The sequence below is a fragment of the Ahaetulla prasina genome, chromosome 8, assembly GCF_028640845.1.
Source record: "Ahaetulla prasina isolate Xishuangbanna chromosome 8, ASM2864084v1, whole genome shotgun sequence".
Classification (NCBI taxonomy): Eukaryota; Metazoa; Chordata; class Lepidosauria; order Squamata; family Colubridae; genus Ahaetulla; species Ahaetulla prasina.
In genome coordinates, this window is record NC_080546.1 from 4,527,404 (window position 1) to 4,547,906 (window position 20,503).

General features: G+C 43.4%; 1 protein-coding gene across 1 annotated transcript in view; it reads left to right on the forward strand.

The window, feature by feature from the left end:
- SLC4A11 (solute carrier family 4 member 11) overlaps window positions 1–20,503 on the forward strand; it is a 90,672-nt gene that overhangs the window by 21,399 nt on the left and 48,770 nt on the right. Inside the window, exons 2-4 of the mRNA XM_058193522.1 lie at window positions 1,760–1,806; window positions 6,019–6,250; window positions 8,832–8,913. Coding sequence (XP_058049505.1) covers window positions 1,760–1,806; window positions 6,019–6,250; window positions 8,832–8,913 — 361 coding nt within the window. The remainder of the gene's footprint in view (window positions 1–1,759; window positions 1,807–6,018; window positions 6,251–8,831; window positions 8,914–20,503) is intronic.

Below are 20,503 nucleotides of genomic sequence, written 5' to 3' on the forward strand. Positions count from 1 at the left end.
TAAATGCAAATTAAAAAAAAACGAAAACAAAAAACCATCTCCCAACCCTGAAATTAATTCATTTCAGCTCTGGAGATCCCGAATAAACAAAAATCCTTGAGGAATAGTGATGAAATAATCTCGGCGGGTCCAAAATAGAACAGAAAAAACAGCTTTAGGATGCTTGCATTCAGATGCTGCTGCGCCTGGCTTTCGCATGAAATGAAAATTAATTTCATTTCCAGCTCCCGTTGCGTCTATTCTCGTAGCTCGGAAGAGCTGATTAAAATATGAATTGAGGGGAGGAATCGTCTGCCAACGGAAAGGGCTCCGTCTGCCGTCGAACCGTACTACAGATACTCCTCGACTTACGGCGATTCATTTAGTGACGGGTCAAAGTGACAATGGCACTGAAAACAGTGACTTATGATGACCGTTTTTCGCACAACTTTTACGGCATCCCCCCCCCCCCCGGGGTCACGTGACCAAAATTCAGACGCTTGGCAACCGATTCATATTTACGACGGTTGCAGGGGTCACGTGATCCCCTTTTGCGACCTTCGGACAAGCAAAGTCAAGATTCACTTAACGACCGCGTGACTAAACGTAACAACTGCCATGGTTCCGTCAACAACTGTGGCAAGAAAGGTTGTAAAATCGGGCAAAACTCACTTCACAACCGTCTCGCATAGCAATAGAAATTTCGAGCTCAATTGTGGTCATAAGTCGAGGACTACCTGCAATATAAAGGGGTTGTGTTTTTTCCTCCACTAGGTTAAACAGGGGCAATGTAGGTTTGTTTTCAGATGTCGCTTATTTTTTTTTTTTTAATTGAAAAAGTTTTACAAAGATTTACCCCTCCTTTCCTCTCCCCCCTCCCCAGCCTCCCGTCTTCCCCCCTCCCTCGTTCTCCCAAACCCCCTCCCCCCCGCCGGACCTCCCAGAACAAAATACAGGGTATTAAATCTAACAATCATAAGCTAAATTATTAACCATGGTGGCAAGAAAGGTGGTAAAATAAGTGCCTTTAACCTCTCACTTAACAACATAAACTTTGGGCTCAATTGTAGTCATAAAATCGAGGACTACCTGTATTATTATGTCTGTAAGCCACCCAGAGTTACCTTTATGGTAAGATGGGCAGCCAATATATTTTATAAATAAATAATAAATACAAATTATCACCTTGATTGTGGTCGTAAGTCGAGGACTACTGGGAAAAGTGGGGAGAGGCACGATCCAATCTTTTAAGGTAGTATGGTAAACCTTTATATAAATAACCCCGGTTGAGAGTTTCAACAAAGTTTGCATTCTTCTTTCCGTAGCGAAAAAACTGTTAATAATAGATAAAGTGTTGATTTGGGAAGAAAGGGGAGACTCTGGCTTAAACCCCCATAATATAGTGAAGCCCACAATGCAGGTTTAAGCTTGCTGGCCTCGTTCAGTCCGTCCTACCTCACGGGGCTGTTGTGGAGACTTTGCATAGGTCAGCTTGAGCACAGAGCTACCCCAAATGAAGGTCAGCCAACCGTTCAGTCCATCCATCCATCCATCCATCAGCAAATGCTCCAGCATTGGAAATTTTTTAAGAAGAGGTTGAATAAAACCATTTGTCTGAAGGGTTTCCTGCCTAAGCAGGGGGTTGGACTAGAAGACCTCCAGGGTCCCTTCCAACTCTGTTATTCTATTCTATTCTATTCTATTCTATTCTATTCTATTCTATTCTATTCTATTCTAAATAAACAGTAACTTTTCTCTCTCTCTTTTTTTTTCCTTTTAGCAGAAAGCGATGGCTCTGGGTGCGTTTTATTGCACACATCAAGAAAAGTAGGTACAATTTTGCTTTAACTTTTGTTCTATCTCAGTCGTTCCGCTTTATAAAATGAGATAAGATAGATAAGATAACTTTTAATGTATTTTTTTACTGTGAGCACATTGACCGACGTTAAAAATGAAATTCTGTTGCCTGCTCTTAAAAGAAAGCATATATCTACCCAAACACATACATAACACACATACATGTAAGTATTAATCACTGGTTTATGGTTTTTCCAAAAACATAGGAATAAGTTTCATTTTTTCCCCTCAGTTGTGGTTTTTATAACAGGCTAGCTGGGATCAGGTTTTATAAAAAGTTATCTTTTTATCTGAACTTGTCTCTTGCATTTCCCTCAGGACAATATGAAAATTATTTTTTTTAAAAATATAATTATTTTTAATCATTTTACTTCACGATATTGTGGCCTAGTCTGGAAACAGCTGGCTGAAGTTAGAAAACGAGAACCCTCTTCCATTTCAGCTGAAAGAATGGATTGCACATCTGGACGGCCACCGATTATCTTACGAACATGAAAATTAATATTACAGGTCTCTGAAAACGGTGGGTTGGATTGCAAGTAGTCCTCGACTTACAACGGCTCGTTTAGTGACCGTTGGAAGTTACGACGGCACTGAAAAAAGTCACAACCAGTTTTCACACTTTTGACTCCCGCCTCCCCCATGGTCACATGATCAAAATTTAGATGCTTGGCAACTGACTCATATTTATGACAGACGCAGTGTCCCGGGGTCATGGGATCCCGTTTTGCGACCGTCTGACGAGCAACGTCGGTGGGGAAGCCAGATTCACTTAGCAATCGTGTCACTAACTTAACATCTGCCGTGAGTCACTTAGCAACTGTGGCAAGAACGATTGTAAAAGAGGGCAAAAGTCACTCAACAACTGTCTCGCATAGCAACATAAATTTTGGGTTCAGTGGTGGTCATAAGTTGAAGACTACCTGGACTTGGCTGGAAATAGGGTAGTGCCTTCAGAAATCACGAGTGCTCCATCACTCGAGGTTTTTAAGAAGAACCTAGACAGCCACTGAAATACTATAGGTTCTCCTGCTTGAGCAGTGGGCTGGTCTAGAAGATCTCCAAGGTCCCTTCCAGCTCTATTCTGTTCTAAGACTACCTGTATACAGGCCTCTGCACTTATAATTATGGGAGTAAATCTTTGATTGTTTCTAAGTTGGTTGTTGGATGTTGTCCATCCATCTGGGAAATTCCTGGATTACAGATGTTCTATGAGATGTTTCTGCTTACAGTAGGACCTTCTACCAAAATCCACCCGAGTCAGAAATTGTTACGACATAATTGTCATGAAAAAACTAGACATCATAATTGTTATGAAAAATCAGATGTCACGCACAGAAGGAGGAAATCGCTCAAGGGTTGACTTTTTATTATTTATTTATTTATTTGTCACAACAGTATATATAAGCATAAGCATGAAATAACTATACGATATATAAGCATATATATAAGCATAAGTAGGTAATAACTATATGAAATTGGATACAATCAAAGGGAACATTAGGACAGGAACGGTAGGCACGTTGGTGCTCTTATGCATGCCCCTTACAGACCTCTTAGGAATGGGGTGAGGTCAATAGAATAGAATAGAATAGAATAGAATAGAATAGAATTTATTGACCAAGTGTGATTGGACACACAAGGAATTTGTTTTGATGCATATGCTCTCAGTGTACATAAAAGAAAGAAGAAAAAATACCTTCATCCAAGGTACAACATTTACAACACAAATTATGGTCATAGGTTGCAGTTTAACCCTTAATGGTAGCAACAAAAAGTTACAGTCATACAGTCATAAGTGGAAAGAGATTGGTGATGAAAACGATGAGAAGATTAATAGTAGTGTAGATTTAGTAAATAGTTTGACAGTGTTGAGGGAATTATTTGTGTAGCAGAGTGATGGCCTTCGGGGAAAAAACTGTTCTTGTGTCTAGTTGTTCTGGTGTGCAGTGCTCTATAGCGTCATTTTGATGGTAGGAGTTGAAACAGTTTATGTCCAGGATGTGAGGGATCTGTAAATATTTTCATGGCTCTCTTCTATAGTAGATATAGTAGATATATCTATACTATATTATAAGCTTTGGGGATTTTGGGAAGAGACCACAGAGTCAGGTAGTGCATTCCAGGCGTTAACAACTCTGTTACTGAAGTCATATTTTCTGCAATCAAGATTGGAGCGGTTCACATTAAGCTTAAATCTGTTGTGTGCTCGTGTATTGTTGTGATTGAAGTAGAAAACACTTTTAAGTAGCAAACACTCAGGGTAGGAAACCTAACCCATGATCTGACGCTCCGAAATTTTCCTCCCTCAAAATGTTTGCCTGTGTACGACATGCAGACCTTAAACCCTAATTCAAGCAGACGGTCCCAGATTCGGGAAGTCGGAGCAACGTCGTACAAAGAGCCCGACACCCCACTGCGCCATCAATGCGTGGTAATATCCATATCCTTTAATCAAAGCTTTGAAGCCACATCCTGCCGGCTCATGTAGAATTCTCGTTTATCGGTTGCTATCCTATAGCTGCCGGTCACATCTGTCATTTTGGCCGAATTTGAGTAGCGCGTGGAGTACTATAAAACATTTGTAAAGGAAAGTCCATTTCCTGCTGGACGGATGCCTGTGCCAGTTTTCCAATCGGACAGATGAAAAGGACCTTCCCTAAAACGTTAACCTCGTTGGCACTTCCACCGTTCCCTTCCAGCCGAGCCTTTGATGGGTTCGCTGACTTCTGACATCGCTCGGGGGCCCTTCCTTCCACAGCCGGTAACAAGGACGGGACCCAAAGGATGTGCAAAATCTTGTAACTCGCCTCATTTGGGGCGCTCCATCAAAGTTGGGTGGAGAAGGAAGCACCGTGGATCCTGGCTGGGATTTTTTATTGGGTCCTGATGTCGTTGTGCAGACACTAAGGTCAGTTATATAAAATTTCTGGGCACGAGTGAAGGCAGGCTGGGGAATACTCGGAGTTGTAGTCCACCCATCCTGCCGAAGCTGAGAAAAACAACTTTTAGGGTCTGTACAGATCGTCCTCGAGTTACGACCACGATGGGGCCCGAAATATATGTTGCTAAGTGAAGCACTGGTCAAGCGAGCCTTGCCCCATTTTACGACTTTCCTTGCCACATTTCTTAAGTGAATCATTGCAGTTGTTAAGCTAGTCACACAGTTGTTAAAAAATGATCACATGACCCCAGGATACTGCAACAGTCATAAATGTGAGTCAGTTATATCTGAATGTAAATCACATGACTCTGGGGATGCTGCAATGGTCATTAAGTGGGAAAGATGGTCAGTCTCTTTTTTCAAATGCCCTTGTAACTTCAAACAGCCACTAAGTGAACTGTTGTAACTCCAGTTCTACCTGTGATATTGCTCTATATCATAAGTTAAGAGCTGTCGCTCAGTGGCCTTTGAGACCACTTAACGACTGTAACCAGAAGATTCCAGTCCCGAATTGCGGTTGCAAATTGAGAACTACTTGCAATGTGTGTTTGATTTTAACATTTGATTTTAATTTATTCATGTTTTAATGCCAGATATATTTTTATGTCTGTAAGCCGCCCAGAGGGTTATTGTCAGTTTTGGAAGGCAGTCTTCTTTTTGCTTCTTAACTGCCACATATTTTAGCTGGGGAAGTTGGGAGGGGGTTGTTGTTGGAGCGGTAGAAAGTTAGTCATAACAACATTCCGTATTCAAGGTCTTTTGCCTGCGTCTGATGGAAACTGCCTGAAGATTGGATCCAATTGATTGTGAAGAGTTGATTGGACAATGTGATGAACTTGTGGGTGTGGGGGCAGGGCTGTGAACTGTCAACTGGGTGTGGAAAACCCGGAAGCTTTCAGTTTCGGGTTTTCCAAGCTGTGCCAACATGACATCTCTAATAAATTGGAACTTTGAGGAACCTCAAGCCTCAGAGCCTTATTTCGTTGTGGGTGTTCCTTGGAATCCTGACAGTTACCTTACGGTAAGATTGGCGGCCAATATATTTTAATAAATAAATAATATATAAATAAATTGCCGCTCAATGGTGAGATGAGCGGAACATGAATTTAATAAATAAATAGAGGAGTCACTGTGTTCGCACTCACCCCAGCAGACAAAGAAAATGTGTTTTTCCGGAGTTGTGGCTCGTACCAGAGACAAACGTTGTCCCCCGTTTTCTGTTTCTTTTTTTCTTGCAGTACCTAAAATTAAAGAATTTTGAAGAGGAGGTCAGAGCCCACCGCGATCTAGACGGCTTCCTGGCCAGAGCGAGCATCATTCTGGATGAGTCGGCCACTTCTCTGGACGACGTTTTGCGGGAGATGCTAAAACACTTTGCCGAAGATTCAGACAACACCGAGCCAAGCTGCAATTTTGACAAAATTATGAGCACTTTATTCACCGATTCGGGGACGCCCAGAGAGGGAAATGGTACATTTGCTTCTCGTCTGTCTAGGCTGGGAAAAATGGGGTGAAGGGTTGTTGTTTTTTTCGTATGACGTTCTAGGTACCCCCTTCCCAATCCATGTTAGTCTCATTCTCCGTCTGTAATGTTGGAAAACGCCTACAGCTTGATCCCAGGAGTCCTCTGTGCCTTAATTTACATGCAATAGTCCTTGACTTACAACAGTTCATTTAGTGACCGTTCAAAACAGAGGTGGGTTTCACATAGTTACCACCGGTTCGTCCAGCACCAGAAATGTGAACAAAACATGGCAATTTGCTCGCGTGCCGCCTGCACATGCGTGTGGTGTCAAAAACACAGTGATATAGGATGGGATTGCGCCCGGGCGGGTGTTGTGACCCAGGCCCAAATAGATAGTAGGATACTCAGTCAGTGTAAAAACAAACAAACATTATTTGAACAGCTGAGAATTACTTCATTCCCAGCATAGTTCAACTAAATTAAAGCAAATTCCTCCCAACACAAATTCCTCAGTCCTATCGCAAACCTTGGTCCAATTAGCAAATTCCCAAAGGCCTTTCTTGGCAAAAGTTCAGAAGACACCAATACGAAACAAATGCAACAAGACAAAGCTATCAACATTGTTTTCCGGCAAAGAGCCCAAATGCCGTTGCTGGTCTTTTAAGCCTTATGGGAGGGGCCAATCATCTCTTGGCCTTACTCCCGAGTCGTCCTCTTTGCTTGAGCTGCTTTTGCCTTCTGGCAGCTCTTCTCATTAGGAACAGGCCCCTCCTGTTCCTCTGCCTCACTACTGTCAGCCTCTGGAGGCTCCGGAGTCCGCACCTCACTCCCAGATGGCCCTGGCCCCACCTCAGCCTCTGACACAGAGGCCTCATCCGGGCCTCCCCCAGCCTCCAGGACTGGCCCATGTTCTTCCTCAGCCTCATCACTGTCTGACTCCATTGCCAGTTCCACAGGCTGCTGGCGGACCACAATAGTGGGTGGGCGGGCCCACCTGCATGTTACCACTACCGGTTCGCCTGAACCGGCTGAATACCACCTCTGGTTCAAAGTTATAACGGCACTTAAAAAAGGGACTTAAGGAAGTTTTTCAAAGTTACAACCTTTGCAGGATCCCCAGGCAATCCAAATTAGATGCTTGGCAACTGATTCATATTTATGACGGATGCATTGTCCCGGGGTTATCTGGCCACTTTTGGCAACCTTTTGGCAAGCTAAGTCCATGGGGAAGCCAGATTCACTTAACAACCGGGTTACTAACTTACCAACTGCAGTGATTCACTTAACAACCGCGGCAAGAAATATCGTAAAATGGGGCAAAACCCACTTGACAAATTACCAACGTAAATTTTGGGCTCCATTGTAAATCAAAGGACTAACTGTATAGAAAACAGAATCCTAGGGCTAGAAGCGGCCTTGGAGATCTTCTAGTCCAACCCCGTGCCCAGGGTAGGACTCCTTATACAGGTAGTCCTCGACTTGCAACAGTTCACTTAGTGACCGTTCAAAGTTACGACGGCACTGAAAAAAGTGATTTACGATTGTTTTTCACACAACAGTTGCAGCATCCTTGTGGTCACATGACAAGTGACTCACATTTATGACGGTCCCAGGGACATGTGATCCCTTTTTGTGACCTTCCGACAAGCAAAGTCAATGGGGGAATCCAGATTCACTAAACAACCGTGTGACTAATTTAACAACCGCAGCGATTGACTTAACACCTGTGGCAAGAAATACCGTAAAATGGGGGGAAATTCCCTTAGCAAATGTCTCGCTTAGTGACAGAAAGGTGGGGGCTCAATTGTGGTCGTAAGTCGAGGACTGCCTGTAATTGCTTTTTCTGGTGAATTTCCCCACATCACATGGACAGAATAAATCTGACACAATTTTGTGATTTTTGCCAATGGGGGAACATAAAAACACCAGAAAACCAAACTTTCTATATCCCCAATAGTGGTAGTCCTCAACTTACGACCACAATTGAGAGCCCCAAATGTATGTTGTTAAGTGAGAAATTTGTTGAAGTGAGTTTTGCTCCCGTTTACGACTTTCCTCGCCACCTTCGTTAAGCGAATCAATGCCGTTTCTTAAACGAGTAACCTGGTTGTTAAGTGAATCGGGCTTTCCCCATCGGCATCGTTCGTCAGAAGATCTCAAAAAGGGGAATTACGTGACACTGCCGCCCGTCATAAATGTGAGTCGGTGGTCAAATGTCCGAATGTAAATCTGACTGGGGGGAGGGGGATTTTTTTTTTTTTTTACATTTTTTACATTTTTTTACATTTATATCTCGCCCTTCTCCGAAGACTCAGGGCGGCTTACAGTGTGTGTAAGCCACAACAGTCATAAGCGTGATTTTATTTTCACGCTTTTTCAGTGAATATTCAGAAATAGCTTTTTCAGGCTGTTTTCAGTGCCCTTGTCACTGAACGAACTAAACGGTCACTAAACAAACTGTTGTAAATCGATTAGCTGTAGATGTCCGCTTTCTGGCCAACGTGGGGCGAATTCAAAATATGTATGTAAAAATAAATCAAAATGTGATTTTTATTTATTATTATTTATTTTTTGTCTTTTGGATAGTTCACCTTTTGTCGGACACAATTCAGGGTGTGACGGCCACAGTCACCGGGATCCAGTATCAGCAGTCGTGGCTCTGTATCATGTGAGTCCCAAAATTGATCCGGAAGAATCATCGGGAACATTTTGGTGCAAGCAGAATTGAGGCGGTCCATTACAAATCTTCTATGGCAGAAATAGATCTTGTCTCTGTTTGGTTTACTGCGTGGAGGAGGAGGAGGAGGAGGACTGTGGGGTCCTTGGCACTCTCTGAGCTTGGTGGTTTTCTTGCAGACGTTTCATGACCCAACGAGGGAACATCATCAGTGCTAGAAGGGAGTGGGGTTTGCAAAGGAGGAGGAGAAGGAGGGGGAGGGGGGGGAAGGAGGAGGAGAACTGTGTGGTCCTTGGTGCCCTCTGAGCTTGGTTGTTTTCTTGCAGACGTCTCATTACCTAACTAGCTAATATCATCAGTGCCAGAAGGGAGTGGGGTTTGTAGAGAGGAGGAGGATAAAGGAGGAGGAAGAAGGAAGAGGAAGGAGGGAGGAGGAGGAGGAGGATAAACGAGGAGCAGGATGACAAGTGTGGCGTCCTTTGTGATCTCTAAGCTTGGTGGTTTTCTTGTAGACATTTCATGACCCAGCAAGGTAACATCATCAGTGCTAGAAGGGAGTGGGTATATGGAGAGGGGGAGGGGGGAGATGGAGGAGGAGGAGAGAGAGAGAGAGAGAGAGGAGGAGGAGGAGGAGGACTGTGGGGTCCTTGGTGCTCTCTGAGCTTGGTGGTTTTCTTTCAGACATTTCATGACCCAACTAGGGAACATCATCACTGCTGGAAGGGAGTGAGGTTTGCTTCCTGATCGTACAGTAGCTTGCCTTGCCAGTGTTCGTAAGATTGGATTTTTTTCCTAGGTGGTTCCTTGATTTATTTATTATTTATTTATTTATTTAATTAAATTTTTATACCGCCCTTCTCCCGAAGGACTCAGGGCGGTGTACAGCCAAGATAAAACACGGAATATATACAAATTAAAACATTTAAAACCTAGCAAATTACAAAAAGGCTGATAATTAAAATTTAGTTTTAAAATTTTAGAAATATTAATAAAACCCCGAATTAAAATTTAACACTATTATGCCAGTCCCGCTTGAATAAATAGGTGTGTTTTGAGCTCACGACGGAAGGTCCGAAGATCAGGCACTTGACATAAGCCAGGGGGAAGTTCGTTCCAGAGCGTCGGTGCCCCCACAGAGAAGGCCCTGCTCCTGGGGGCCGCCAGCCGACACTGTTTGGCGGACGGCACCCTGAGGAGACCCTCTCTGTGAGAGCGTACGGGTCGGTGGGAGGCATAAGGTAACAGCAGCCGGTCTCGTAAGTACCCGGGTCCTAAGCCATGGAGCGCTTTAAAGGTGGTAACCAGAATCTTGAAGCGCACCCGGAAAACCACAGGAAGCCAGTGCAGGCTACGGAGTAGTGGTGTTACGTGGGAGCCACGAGCGGCTCCCGTTACCACTCGCGCAGCCGCATTCTGGACTAACTGGAGCCTCCGGGTGCACCTCAAGGGCAGCCCCATGTAGAGAGCATTTGCTTTCAGACATTTCATTACCCAACTAGGTAACAACTTCAATGTTCGAAGGGAGTGTTGGTAGGAGTGGTCTGGTGGTTCCTTGTTCTTTACTCTTTCATTGTTAGTTTGAGTTGGTAGTTTCTTCCTTAGTGTACTGTTTTCTGCTTGATTATTTGTCTGGTGTTCATCCCTGCTTATCTGGCTGTTGACTGCTAGAGAGGATGTGGTTTTTTTTAAAAAAAAATTCTTAGCTTTTATTGTCTCTTTTGAAAAGGGTGTTAAAGTGGTTGGTTCTTCTAAGGAACCGGTTCTTCCAAGTCCGTGGAAAATCGGTATTTTCAAGGACTTGGAAAACTATTTCGGGTTACCACTTCGGATTCCAAAAGTTGTGGTCAGTGGTGGGAGGGTGCTAGTTTAACAACGGTTCGGGGAGCGTGTACTTTGCACGTATGTGCGTGCCCAAGGTGCTTGTGTTTGCGTTGAAAATGGAACATTTAGAAGCTCAGCTGTTTACCTTCCAAGTCAGCAACGGTAAGTAGAACAGCGAGGGGGAACAGAAATCAGCTGTGCCGCGTGATTGAGATGAGCTACAAAACGGGAAATAAAGGACTCCTTTATTTACTTTCGCTCCTCCGAAAACAACAAAATACCTTATACCACCAGGCTTGAAATCCTGGGATTAGAAAACTTACAACTCCGTCGACTTCGACATGACCTGTGTCTAACACACAAAATCGTCTATTGCAATATCCTTCCTGTAAATGACTACTTCAGCTTCAATCGCAATATTACAAGAGCAAAAAATAGATTCAAGCTTAATGTCAACCGCTTCAAACTTGATTGCAGAAAATATGACTTCTGCAACAGAGTTGTTAATGCTTGGAACTCATTACCTGGCTCCATAGTCTCTACTCAAAATCCCAAAATCTTCAACCAAAAACTGTCTACTATTGACCTCACCCCATTCCTAAGAGGACTATAAGGGGCGTGCATAAGAGCACAAAAGCGCCTACCGTTCCTGTCCTATTGTTCCCTTTATTATATCAAATTAATATAGCTGATGCATATTCTTTACTTATATATATATATATATATTTTCTTCATGATGTGTTTTTTTTTACTTATGATAATGTTTGTGTATACTGTTGTGACAAAATGAAATTAAAAAAAAAAGAGGACAGGATAGAGCGAGGGCAGGTGGGCGGGGCCAACTGATCGTTGGTGCTACCGGTTTGCCTGAACCGGTCCGAACCGACTGAATACCACTTATGGTTGTAGGTATTTATTTATTTATTTATTTATTTATTTATTTATTTATTATTCAAACTTTTATACCGCCCTATCTCCCGAAGGACTCAGGGCGGTTTACAGCCTTATAAAACATAAAATATAATATAAATACATGTTAAAACAACATTTAAAAAACTTATTCCATTAGGCCAGATTTAAAACTATAGTTAAAATACAAAACCCCATTAAAATTAAATTTATAAAAAAAATCAAACCCTAGGCCAGCCCTGCACGGATAAATAGATGTGTCTTAAGCTCGCGGCGGAAGGTTCGGAGGTCGGGAAGTTGACGTAATCCTGGGGGGAGCTCGTTCCAGAGGGTGGGAGCCCCCACAGAGAAGGCCCTTCCCCTGGGTGTCGCCAGTCGGCACTGCCTGGCGGACGGCACCCTGAGGAGTCCCTCCCTGTGAGAGCGTACAGGTCGGTGGGAGGTAGTCGGTGGCAGCAGGCGGTCCCGTAAGTAACCCGGCCCTATGCCATGGAGCTCCAACACTGGAAGTTTTTAAGAAGAGATGGGACAACCGTTTGTCTGGAATGGTAGAGAGCTTCTTGCCCGAGTAGGAGATTGGACTAGAAGACCTCCAAGGTCCCTTGCAACTCTTACCGTTCTGTTACTTCACTACGCTGAATTTGATTGCCTGGCATGGCCAAGAATCTTCTCAAATAGATATTAGACGCTGATGTTAATACAGTGTTAATAGTGGCCATTCAACGTTACAGCGGCTCTGAAAAAAGTGACTTAGGACCGTTTTTCATCCTTACGACGGTTGCAGCATCCCCATGGTTGCATGTCAAAAATTCAGACATTTGGCATCTGACTCATATTTATGACAGTTATAATATCCTGGGGTCACGTGGTCCCCTTTTGTGACCGTCTTATGAGCAAAGTCAATGAGGAAGCCAGGATCACTTAACAACCGTCTTATTAACTTAAGAACTGCAGTGATTCACTTAACAACGGTGCTATTAATTTACGAACAGTGATTCACTTAACGACGCTGCTATTAACGTAAGAACTGCAGTGATTCACTTAACAGCTGTGGCAAGAAAGGTCGTAAAACAGGGCGAATTCACTTCACAAATGTTTCGCTTAGCAACAGAAATGTTGGGCTCAGTTACGGTCGTAAGTCGAGGACGACCTCTATTCCAAGAAAAAAACCCCAATTTTGTACTTTTATTCCATCACCTCTTTATTAATATGGTGTGGGAAGCGAAAATGGAGACAAAAGGATCGGAGTAGCATTTCTTAATTTTATCCAGTTTTCTTTGTTCGATTTTTCCGCTGAGAAACTTCCCTTTCAACTTGAACTGTTGAGTTCTTTTAAAGCCAAATTATTCTTTAATGCAAAATGAAGGAATACAATGCCAGGAGCACCTGCTAAAACGGAATAAAACAATACTACAGAGAACAAACGGACAAATTTTAAGTCCTTTGGAAGTTGGTAAATTTTTAAAGCTTTTTACATGTACTCTAATATCCTTTCTTGGTACCGTGGGAGAGAAAATAATGAAGGAATAAATTTCCTTCCGTTCAAAATGCAAAAGATCAGAAATTTGAATATAATTTATGACCGCTATAATCCTTGACTTACAACTTCAATTGGGACCAGAAGTTTGTTCGCCAAAAAAGATGATCATTTGCGCCTGATTTTATTTATTTATTTATTTATTTATTTATTTATTTATTTATTTATTTATTTAATCACATTTTTATACCGCCCTATCTCCCGAGGGACTCAGGGCGGTTTACAGCCTATTAAAAACACAAAAACACAACTATAAATACAAGATAAAACACCAATTAAAAAACTTATTGAATAAGGCCGAATTTAAAATTATAATTAAAATACTAAAACCCCATTAAAAACTAAATTAAAATTAACATCCTAGCCCAGTCCTGCGCAAATAAATAGATGTGTCTTAAGCTCGCGGCGGAAGGTTCGAAGGTCGGGAAGTTGACGGAGTCCCGGGGGAAATTCATTCCAGAGGGTGGGAGCCCCCACAGAGAAGGCCCTTCCCCTGGGTGTCGCCAGTCGGCACTGCCTGGCGGACGGCACCCCAAGGAGTCCCTCTCTGTGAGAGCGCACGGGTCAGTGGGAGGCAGTCGGTGGCAGCAGACGGTCCCGTAAGTAGCCCGGCCCTAAGCCATGGAGCGCTTTAAAGATGGTTACCAAGACCTTGAAGCGCACCCGGAAGGCCACAGGTAGCCAGTGCAGTCTGCGCAGGAGAGGTGTCACATGGGAGCCATGAGGGGCTCCCTCTATCACCCGCGCAGCCGCATTCTGGACTAACTGAAGCCTCCGGGTGCTCCTCAAGGGGAGCCCCATGTAGAGAGCATTGCAGCATGACCATTTTTGCCAGGGTTGTTAAGCAAATCACTGCATTTGTTTAGTGTTTAGTGAATCATGCGTTCCTTAAGCGAATCCTGCTTACCCTGTTGACGCCAGCTGGGAAAGTCACAAATGACCCCAAAAACTGCAATTATCATAACTCCATCAAACTAAGCATTCAAAATTTGATCACATGACTGCAGGAATGCTGCAACGGTCATAAGTGCAAGGATCAGTTGCAAGTCACGCTGTCGTAACTTCGGACAGTTGCTAAGTGAATGGTTGCAAGACAAGGTTCTACCCGTGCAGGTAGGCTTCAGCTTATGACCGCAGCTGAGCCCCAGATTTATGTTGCTAAGTGAAAGATTTAAATGAGCCCCGTTTTACAACCTTTCTTGCCATGGTTGTTAAGTGAATCACTGCACTTGTCAAGCTAGTCACAGTGTTGTTAAGTGAACCTGGCTTCCCCATTGAATTTGCTTGTTGGAAGGTCGCAAAAGGGGATCACATGACCCCGGGACACAGCAACCGTCATAAGTACATGCCAGTTGACAAGCATCTGAATTTTAATCACGTGACCACGGGGATGCTGCCGTTGGTCGTAAACGTGAAAAATGGTCGTAAATCACTTTTTTTCAACGTCGTAACTTCCAACGGTCACTCAACGAATGATTTTAAATCAAGGACTACCTTGTGTAAGACAATTTCTGAAGCTTTTAACGAATCCTTACGATGTAGAATTTCTTGGCAGGAAAAAGGACCTTTTGTTTGAAATTAAAGGCAAAGGCTCCCCTCACACATACGTGCTAGTCGTTCCGACTCTAGGGGGCGCTGCTTATCTCCATTTCAAAGCCGAAGACTGTCCGAAGACGTCTCTGTGGTCATGTGGCCGGCAGGACTCAACACCAAAGGCACATGGAACGCTGTTCCCTTCCCACCAAAAGTGGTCCCTATTTTTCTACTTGCATTTTTTACCTGCTTTCGAACTGCTAGGTTGGCAGAAGCTGGGACAAGTCACCGGAGCTCACCCCGTTCCGCGGCGCCAGGGATTCGAACCGCTGAACTGCCGACCTTTCGATCGACAAGTTCAGCGTCTTAGCCACTGAGCCACACACTTTTGAGTTCCAAACATTTTTGGATTTTGAAGCACGCAGGTACAGTGTGGTTCCCCCCCCCCACTTTCCAGTTTGAAGGTTTCAATTACGTGGAGATAATTTTGAGTTGGAAAAGACAATTTTAGCTGTTTACGGCTGTGGGCTGGGCGCGCGAGAAGACCTCTCGATAACAAGTCCCCAAGGAAGTGTTGGGAAAAAAAATTCGGAGGGAAAGTTGGAGACATTAACTGACATATATATGCAACTTACCTACAGCCAGGAACACTCACTGCCAAAAATATTTTAAAAAAATAAATTTAACTTCAATCAAAATGTCTTAGAGCCGAGATGCCCAACCTTAGCAACTTCAAAACTTGCGGACTTCAGCTCCCAGAATTCCCCAGCCGGTCATGTCATTGGAGGAAGCCAGATTGGTTTAGTGGCCGCCTGATCCACTTAACAGCTGCAGTAATCTGCTTAACAACCGTGGCGAGAAAGGTCATAAAATGGAGCAAAACTCACTGTACAAATTTGGGGCGCCATTATAGTCATGGAATTCCTGTATATTCTGCCAGGCTTAAAAAAAAAGACATTTTTATCCAAGGAATATCTTTAATTCATGGACGGTTGTGCAATTTTCAGGATTCTAGGGGGAATATAGTACATATGGACATTTTAAAATCTTTATTTGTTGAGCCTAAGCTTTTGTGCCTACGGCGGGACTAGAACTCACTGTCTCCTGGTTTCTAGGTGAGCACCTGAGCTTCACCAAACTGGTTCTGGTATCTGGTATCACTAAAAGGTAAAGGTAAAGGTTCCACTCGCACATATGTGCTAGTCGTTCCCGACTCTAGACTCATCTCCGTTTCAAAGCCGAAGAGCCAGCACTGTCCAAAGACGTCTCCATGGTCATGTGGCCGGCATGACTCAATGCCAAAGGCGCACGGAACGCTGTTCCCTTCCCACTGAAGGTGGTCCCTATTTTTCTACTTGCATTTTTTACGTGCTTTCGAACTGCTAGGTTGGCAGAAGCTGGGAGAAGTCACGGGAGCTCACCCTGTTACGGGGCACTCGGGATTCGAACCGCTGAACTGCCGACCTTTTGATCGACAAGATCAGCGTCTTAGCCACCGAGCCACCGCGTCCCTATCTGGTATCACTGGTATCACCCAAAAAACTCTGGTGTTCCTAAAAATTAAGTCTGAATGACAGGCTAGTATGAGATACTGTCTGTTTTTTTTTTTTTTTTTAAAAATCAGAAAATATTGCCTCCTTCCCGTGACTAAACCTGATATAAAGATGTAAAGAGAGGAAAGCATTTTTGCTTTCAAGATGACACATATGAAGGGTGAGAAGAGCCTTCGTTCAATTGAATGGCGCATGGAGCTCTTGCTGTGCTCCTCTGCAGATAAGAGATGTTTCAAAAGAAGGAAGAAAAGCTGAATAACCAGAGGTGGTCTTCAGCCGGTTCGGAACGGTTCTGTTCTGTCCCCTTCCACAGTCCGGGAGACACGAGCGATGACTTAATTAGCCGGCAGCTATCAGCTCTGGCAGCAAACTAGCGAGCGTCTGCCAAGTGTCTCTGTTATCTCTCTTGATGCCGATGAGTCAGCCAGGAAACCCAGGAACAAACAGGACTTCAGCTCTAATTCTCCCTCTAAGCAGTTGATTTGCTTGCCACGAAGTGGTATAGCAGCCCTTGCTGCTTTTATATCCTGTGGGGTGTGGCTCCATGACTCTGCACTTCCTAGGCCTGCCCCACCCCTGCTTCTGTTGTTCCCGCCTCTCCTGCCTACGAAACCTAGGGTCCAGCCAGGCCTGATTGCCATCAGCCGGGTCTGGAGGCATGGCCGGGGGGGGGGAGTCAGGGGACGGAGGCCTCGTTATCTCCTCCACCTGGCCTGCCTCTGGCTCCTGGAGCTGAGCCAGGGAAGCTGGTGTTCCAGAGGTAAGTCCTGATGGCCCTTCCCGCTCACTTTCTGAGTCACTTTCTGATAGGGGGCCCGGCTCGGGGGGCGCAGACACAACAGGTTCTGGTGAACCCATAGCGGCGACCTGCAGGTGGAATCCCATCCTATATCGCTGTGTTTTTGACGCCGCATGCAAAGTGGACGGCGCGCGTGAGTGAATTGCTTTGTTGTTTGACGTCGCACGAATGTGTGGACAGCGCACGTGAGCGAATTGCCAGGTTTTGTGATGCCGCGCATATGCACATTTCCGGTGCTGGGTGAACCGGTTGCTACAGTATGTGAAGCCCACTTTTGCGAATAACAATGTTGGAAGGGACCTTGGAGGTCGTCTAGTCCACTGCTCGAGCAGCGACGGAGGGACAGTGCATTACCTTGGGAGCCAGAGATGGATCCCTCTGAATCATTTTTCCGAACCGTTATGGTGGAAATTGGTCACCATGGTACAAAAAAAAGGATGTTGAGACTCTAGGAAGGATGAGGAGAAGAGAGCAACCAAGATGACGATGGGGCTGGAAGCTAAAACATATGAAGAACGGTTGCAGGAACTGGGCATGGCCGGTCTAGTGAAAAGAAGGACCAGGGGAGACATGAGAGCATCTTCCAAGATTTGAGCGGCTGCCCCAAAGAAGAGATGGGTCAACTTATTCTCCAAGGCACCTGATGGCAGGACAAGAACCGACGGATGGAAACTAATCAAGGAGAGAGAAGCAACCTAGAAATAAGGAGAAATTTCTTAACAGTCAGGACAATTAACCAGTGGAACAGCTTGCCACCAGAAGTTGTGGGTGCTCCATCGCTGGAGGCTTTTAAGAAGAGCCTGGACAGCCATTTCTCCAGAATAGCAATAGCACTTAGACTTATATACCACTTCACAAGTGCTTTACAGCCCTTTCTAAGCAGTTTACAGAGTCAGCCTCTTGCCCCCAACAATCTGGGTCCTCATTTTTACCGACCATAGAAGGACGGAAGGCTGAGTCAACTTTGAGCTGGTGAAGATCGAACCCCTGGCGGTCAGCAGAATTAACCTGCAATGTTGCATTCCAACCTCTGCGCCACCTGGAACGCTATAGGGTCTCCTGCTTATTTATTTATTTATTTATTTATTATTTAAATTTCTATACCGCCCTTCTCCCGAAGGACTCAGGGCGGTTCACAGCCAAATAAAATACACAATAATGTTACAATATAAACACAATTAAAATACAATTAAAAAACTTATTCAATTGGGCTGAAATTAAAAATTTAGAATAAATAATAAAAACCCAATTAAAACCCATAAATTTAAAAAACTAACCCAGTCCTGCGCAGATGAATAAATGCGTTTTAAGCTCGCGACGAAAGCTTGAGAAGGGGTTGGACTAGAAGGCCTCTAGGTCCCTTCCAAAGTCTGTTCTTCTGTATTAAATTGGCAAACCGCCACTTGGCTTTTGCGCCAGCTGTTCCTTTCGGGATGACAAGTTTTCCCATCTCCGCAGGAGCCGTAAATGTGCCAAGAAGCACTGAATTATTTCTGCAAGTGATTTAAAAGTAATTTTATGCCTCCTGCTTGGACAGGAGGCGACTTCCACCTTAACGGGACTGAATTACCGTGAGTAATTCAGGTCATTATCAAACAATGGTTTTTAAAGAGCAGGGTTTTTTTTAATTTCCAAGGGTCTGAAAAACGTCATGATTTAATACACAGCTAAGCTCTTGGGGTGATGTAAGCGATATATCTGTTTTCCATTATTATTATTTTTGGTTTTCTCTTACGCTGGGAGACCTGCTCTGAAGCAATCAATTCGTAACTCAACTACAATATGAAATACGACGCAGTAGTATCATAAGACCAGTGGTGGCTGCTGCCGGTTCGGGCAAACCGGTAGTTGCAATCTGCGGATGGGCCTGTGCTCACTCACATTTTTGATGCTGGGCAAACCAGTTGTTACGGTATGTGACGCCCACCTCTGCATAAGACTAATATTGGTGGGGAATCCCACCTCATTTATTAATTATTAATTATTTAGTTATTTATTATCATTTATGAATAACTAATTAATTTCATTTATTTACTTCTTTATAGAAGTAAAGGTCTGAAAAAAGTGACTTACGAATGTTTTCACACTTATGACCATGGCAGCATTCCTGGTACTAAATGAATTTTTGTAAGTCGAGGACTACCTATATCTTTTTTTTTTTTTAAATGGTCCTGTGTAGAATATTGTGGCTTAGGCCACTTTCTTCCCTGGATTCTGAATTTCTCCAGAATTTCCTCTTTTTCTTTTCTTTTTTATAATTTTATTTATGATTTTTTTTCTTTCACATCCAAAAGTGCTCGGTGAACAGTGTATTGTCTGGGATCTTTGTATACTTTGCATACAATTCTGATAATGGATATTTCCATTTAAATATACATAATTGTAATTTTTCAACTTCTAACATTTGTGTATACATTAGTATTTACAATATGTTCCATTATATCTTAGTTTACATAATACTGTTTTCCCAATTTCTACTTTCTACTTGTTTTTTCTAACACTTAATAAAATAACCACTCTGTTAAAAAAATATTCCACATCTATCCATCATCTCTTGCCCTTTTTAGAAATTCCTCTTTTTCAATCCCTCTAAAATCTAAGGTAGATTTCAATTTGGGAAGCAGTTTAGCCACACAAACCTCCAAGAACTTTTGATAAAGACTTTTTGTTTTAAAAAAACCCTAAAAAGTGATTATGAAAGAATTTCCACAACTCGGGGATCTGGAGAGTTATTTATAGTCAACTAGCTGATAACCCGGTATTGCCCAGGTATACCAGAGGGAGCCCCCTTCAGAAGTATTGTGAAGCCATTACCATGGCAAGTCCACTGTGATGTACAGTAGAAGCTATTTTAAGGCACAACAGGCTGTATCTTAACAGAACTTGAATCCAAAATGCACACTATCACTGTCAAAAGTACTGTGAATTGACAGTACTTTTCATTTCAGCAACCCAGACATTCCAGAGTTATGCTGGAATATACACACCCACACACCTGAGAGGTGTTAGGGGTGTCTTACCCCCACAGTATTTCTTTCCAGAGAGTAATTCATCTGTGTACCAAGTTTGGTTGAAATTGCTCAAGGCATTCCAGAATTATGCTGGAACATACATACACACACAGAGCCATTTACATATATATATAGTTTCAGCGTTCAAATTTCCACCTCTTTCGCTTGCCCAATATCAAGAGTGTTGGACAGCTTTTCGTTTTGGGGCTGAAAGCTCAGTTTCCATCTGCTTTCGTATTATAAATGGACGGATCTGCCATCAAGTTTTTTTTTTATATACTTCTGACAAGTGTGAGAACTTCACTTCGCACTTCAGGATGCTTCTCACAAAGCCTTGTCAGGACCCTGAATTTCATCCTTAAAATGTAATTTTATTTTTTGAGCCGAGCTATGAAATCTCAGCTGCTTGTAGATTGTG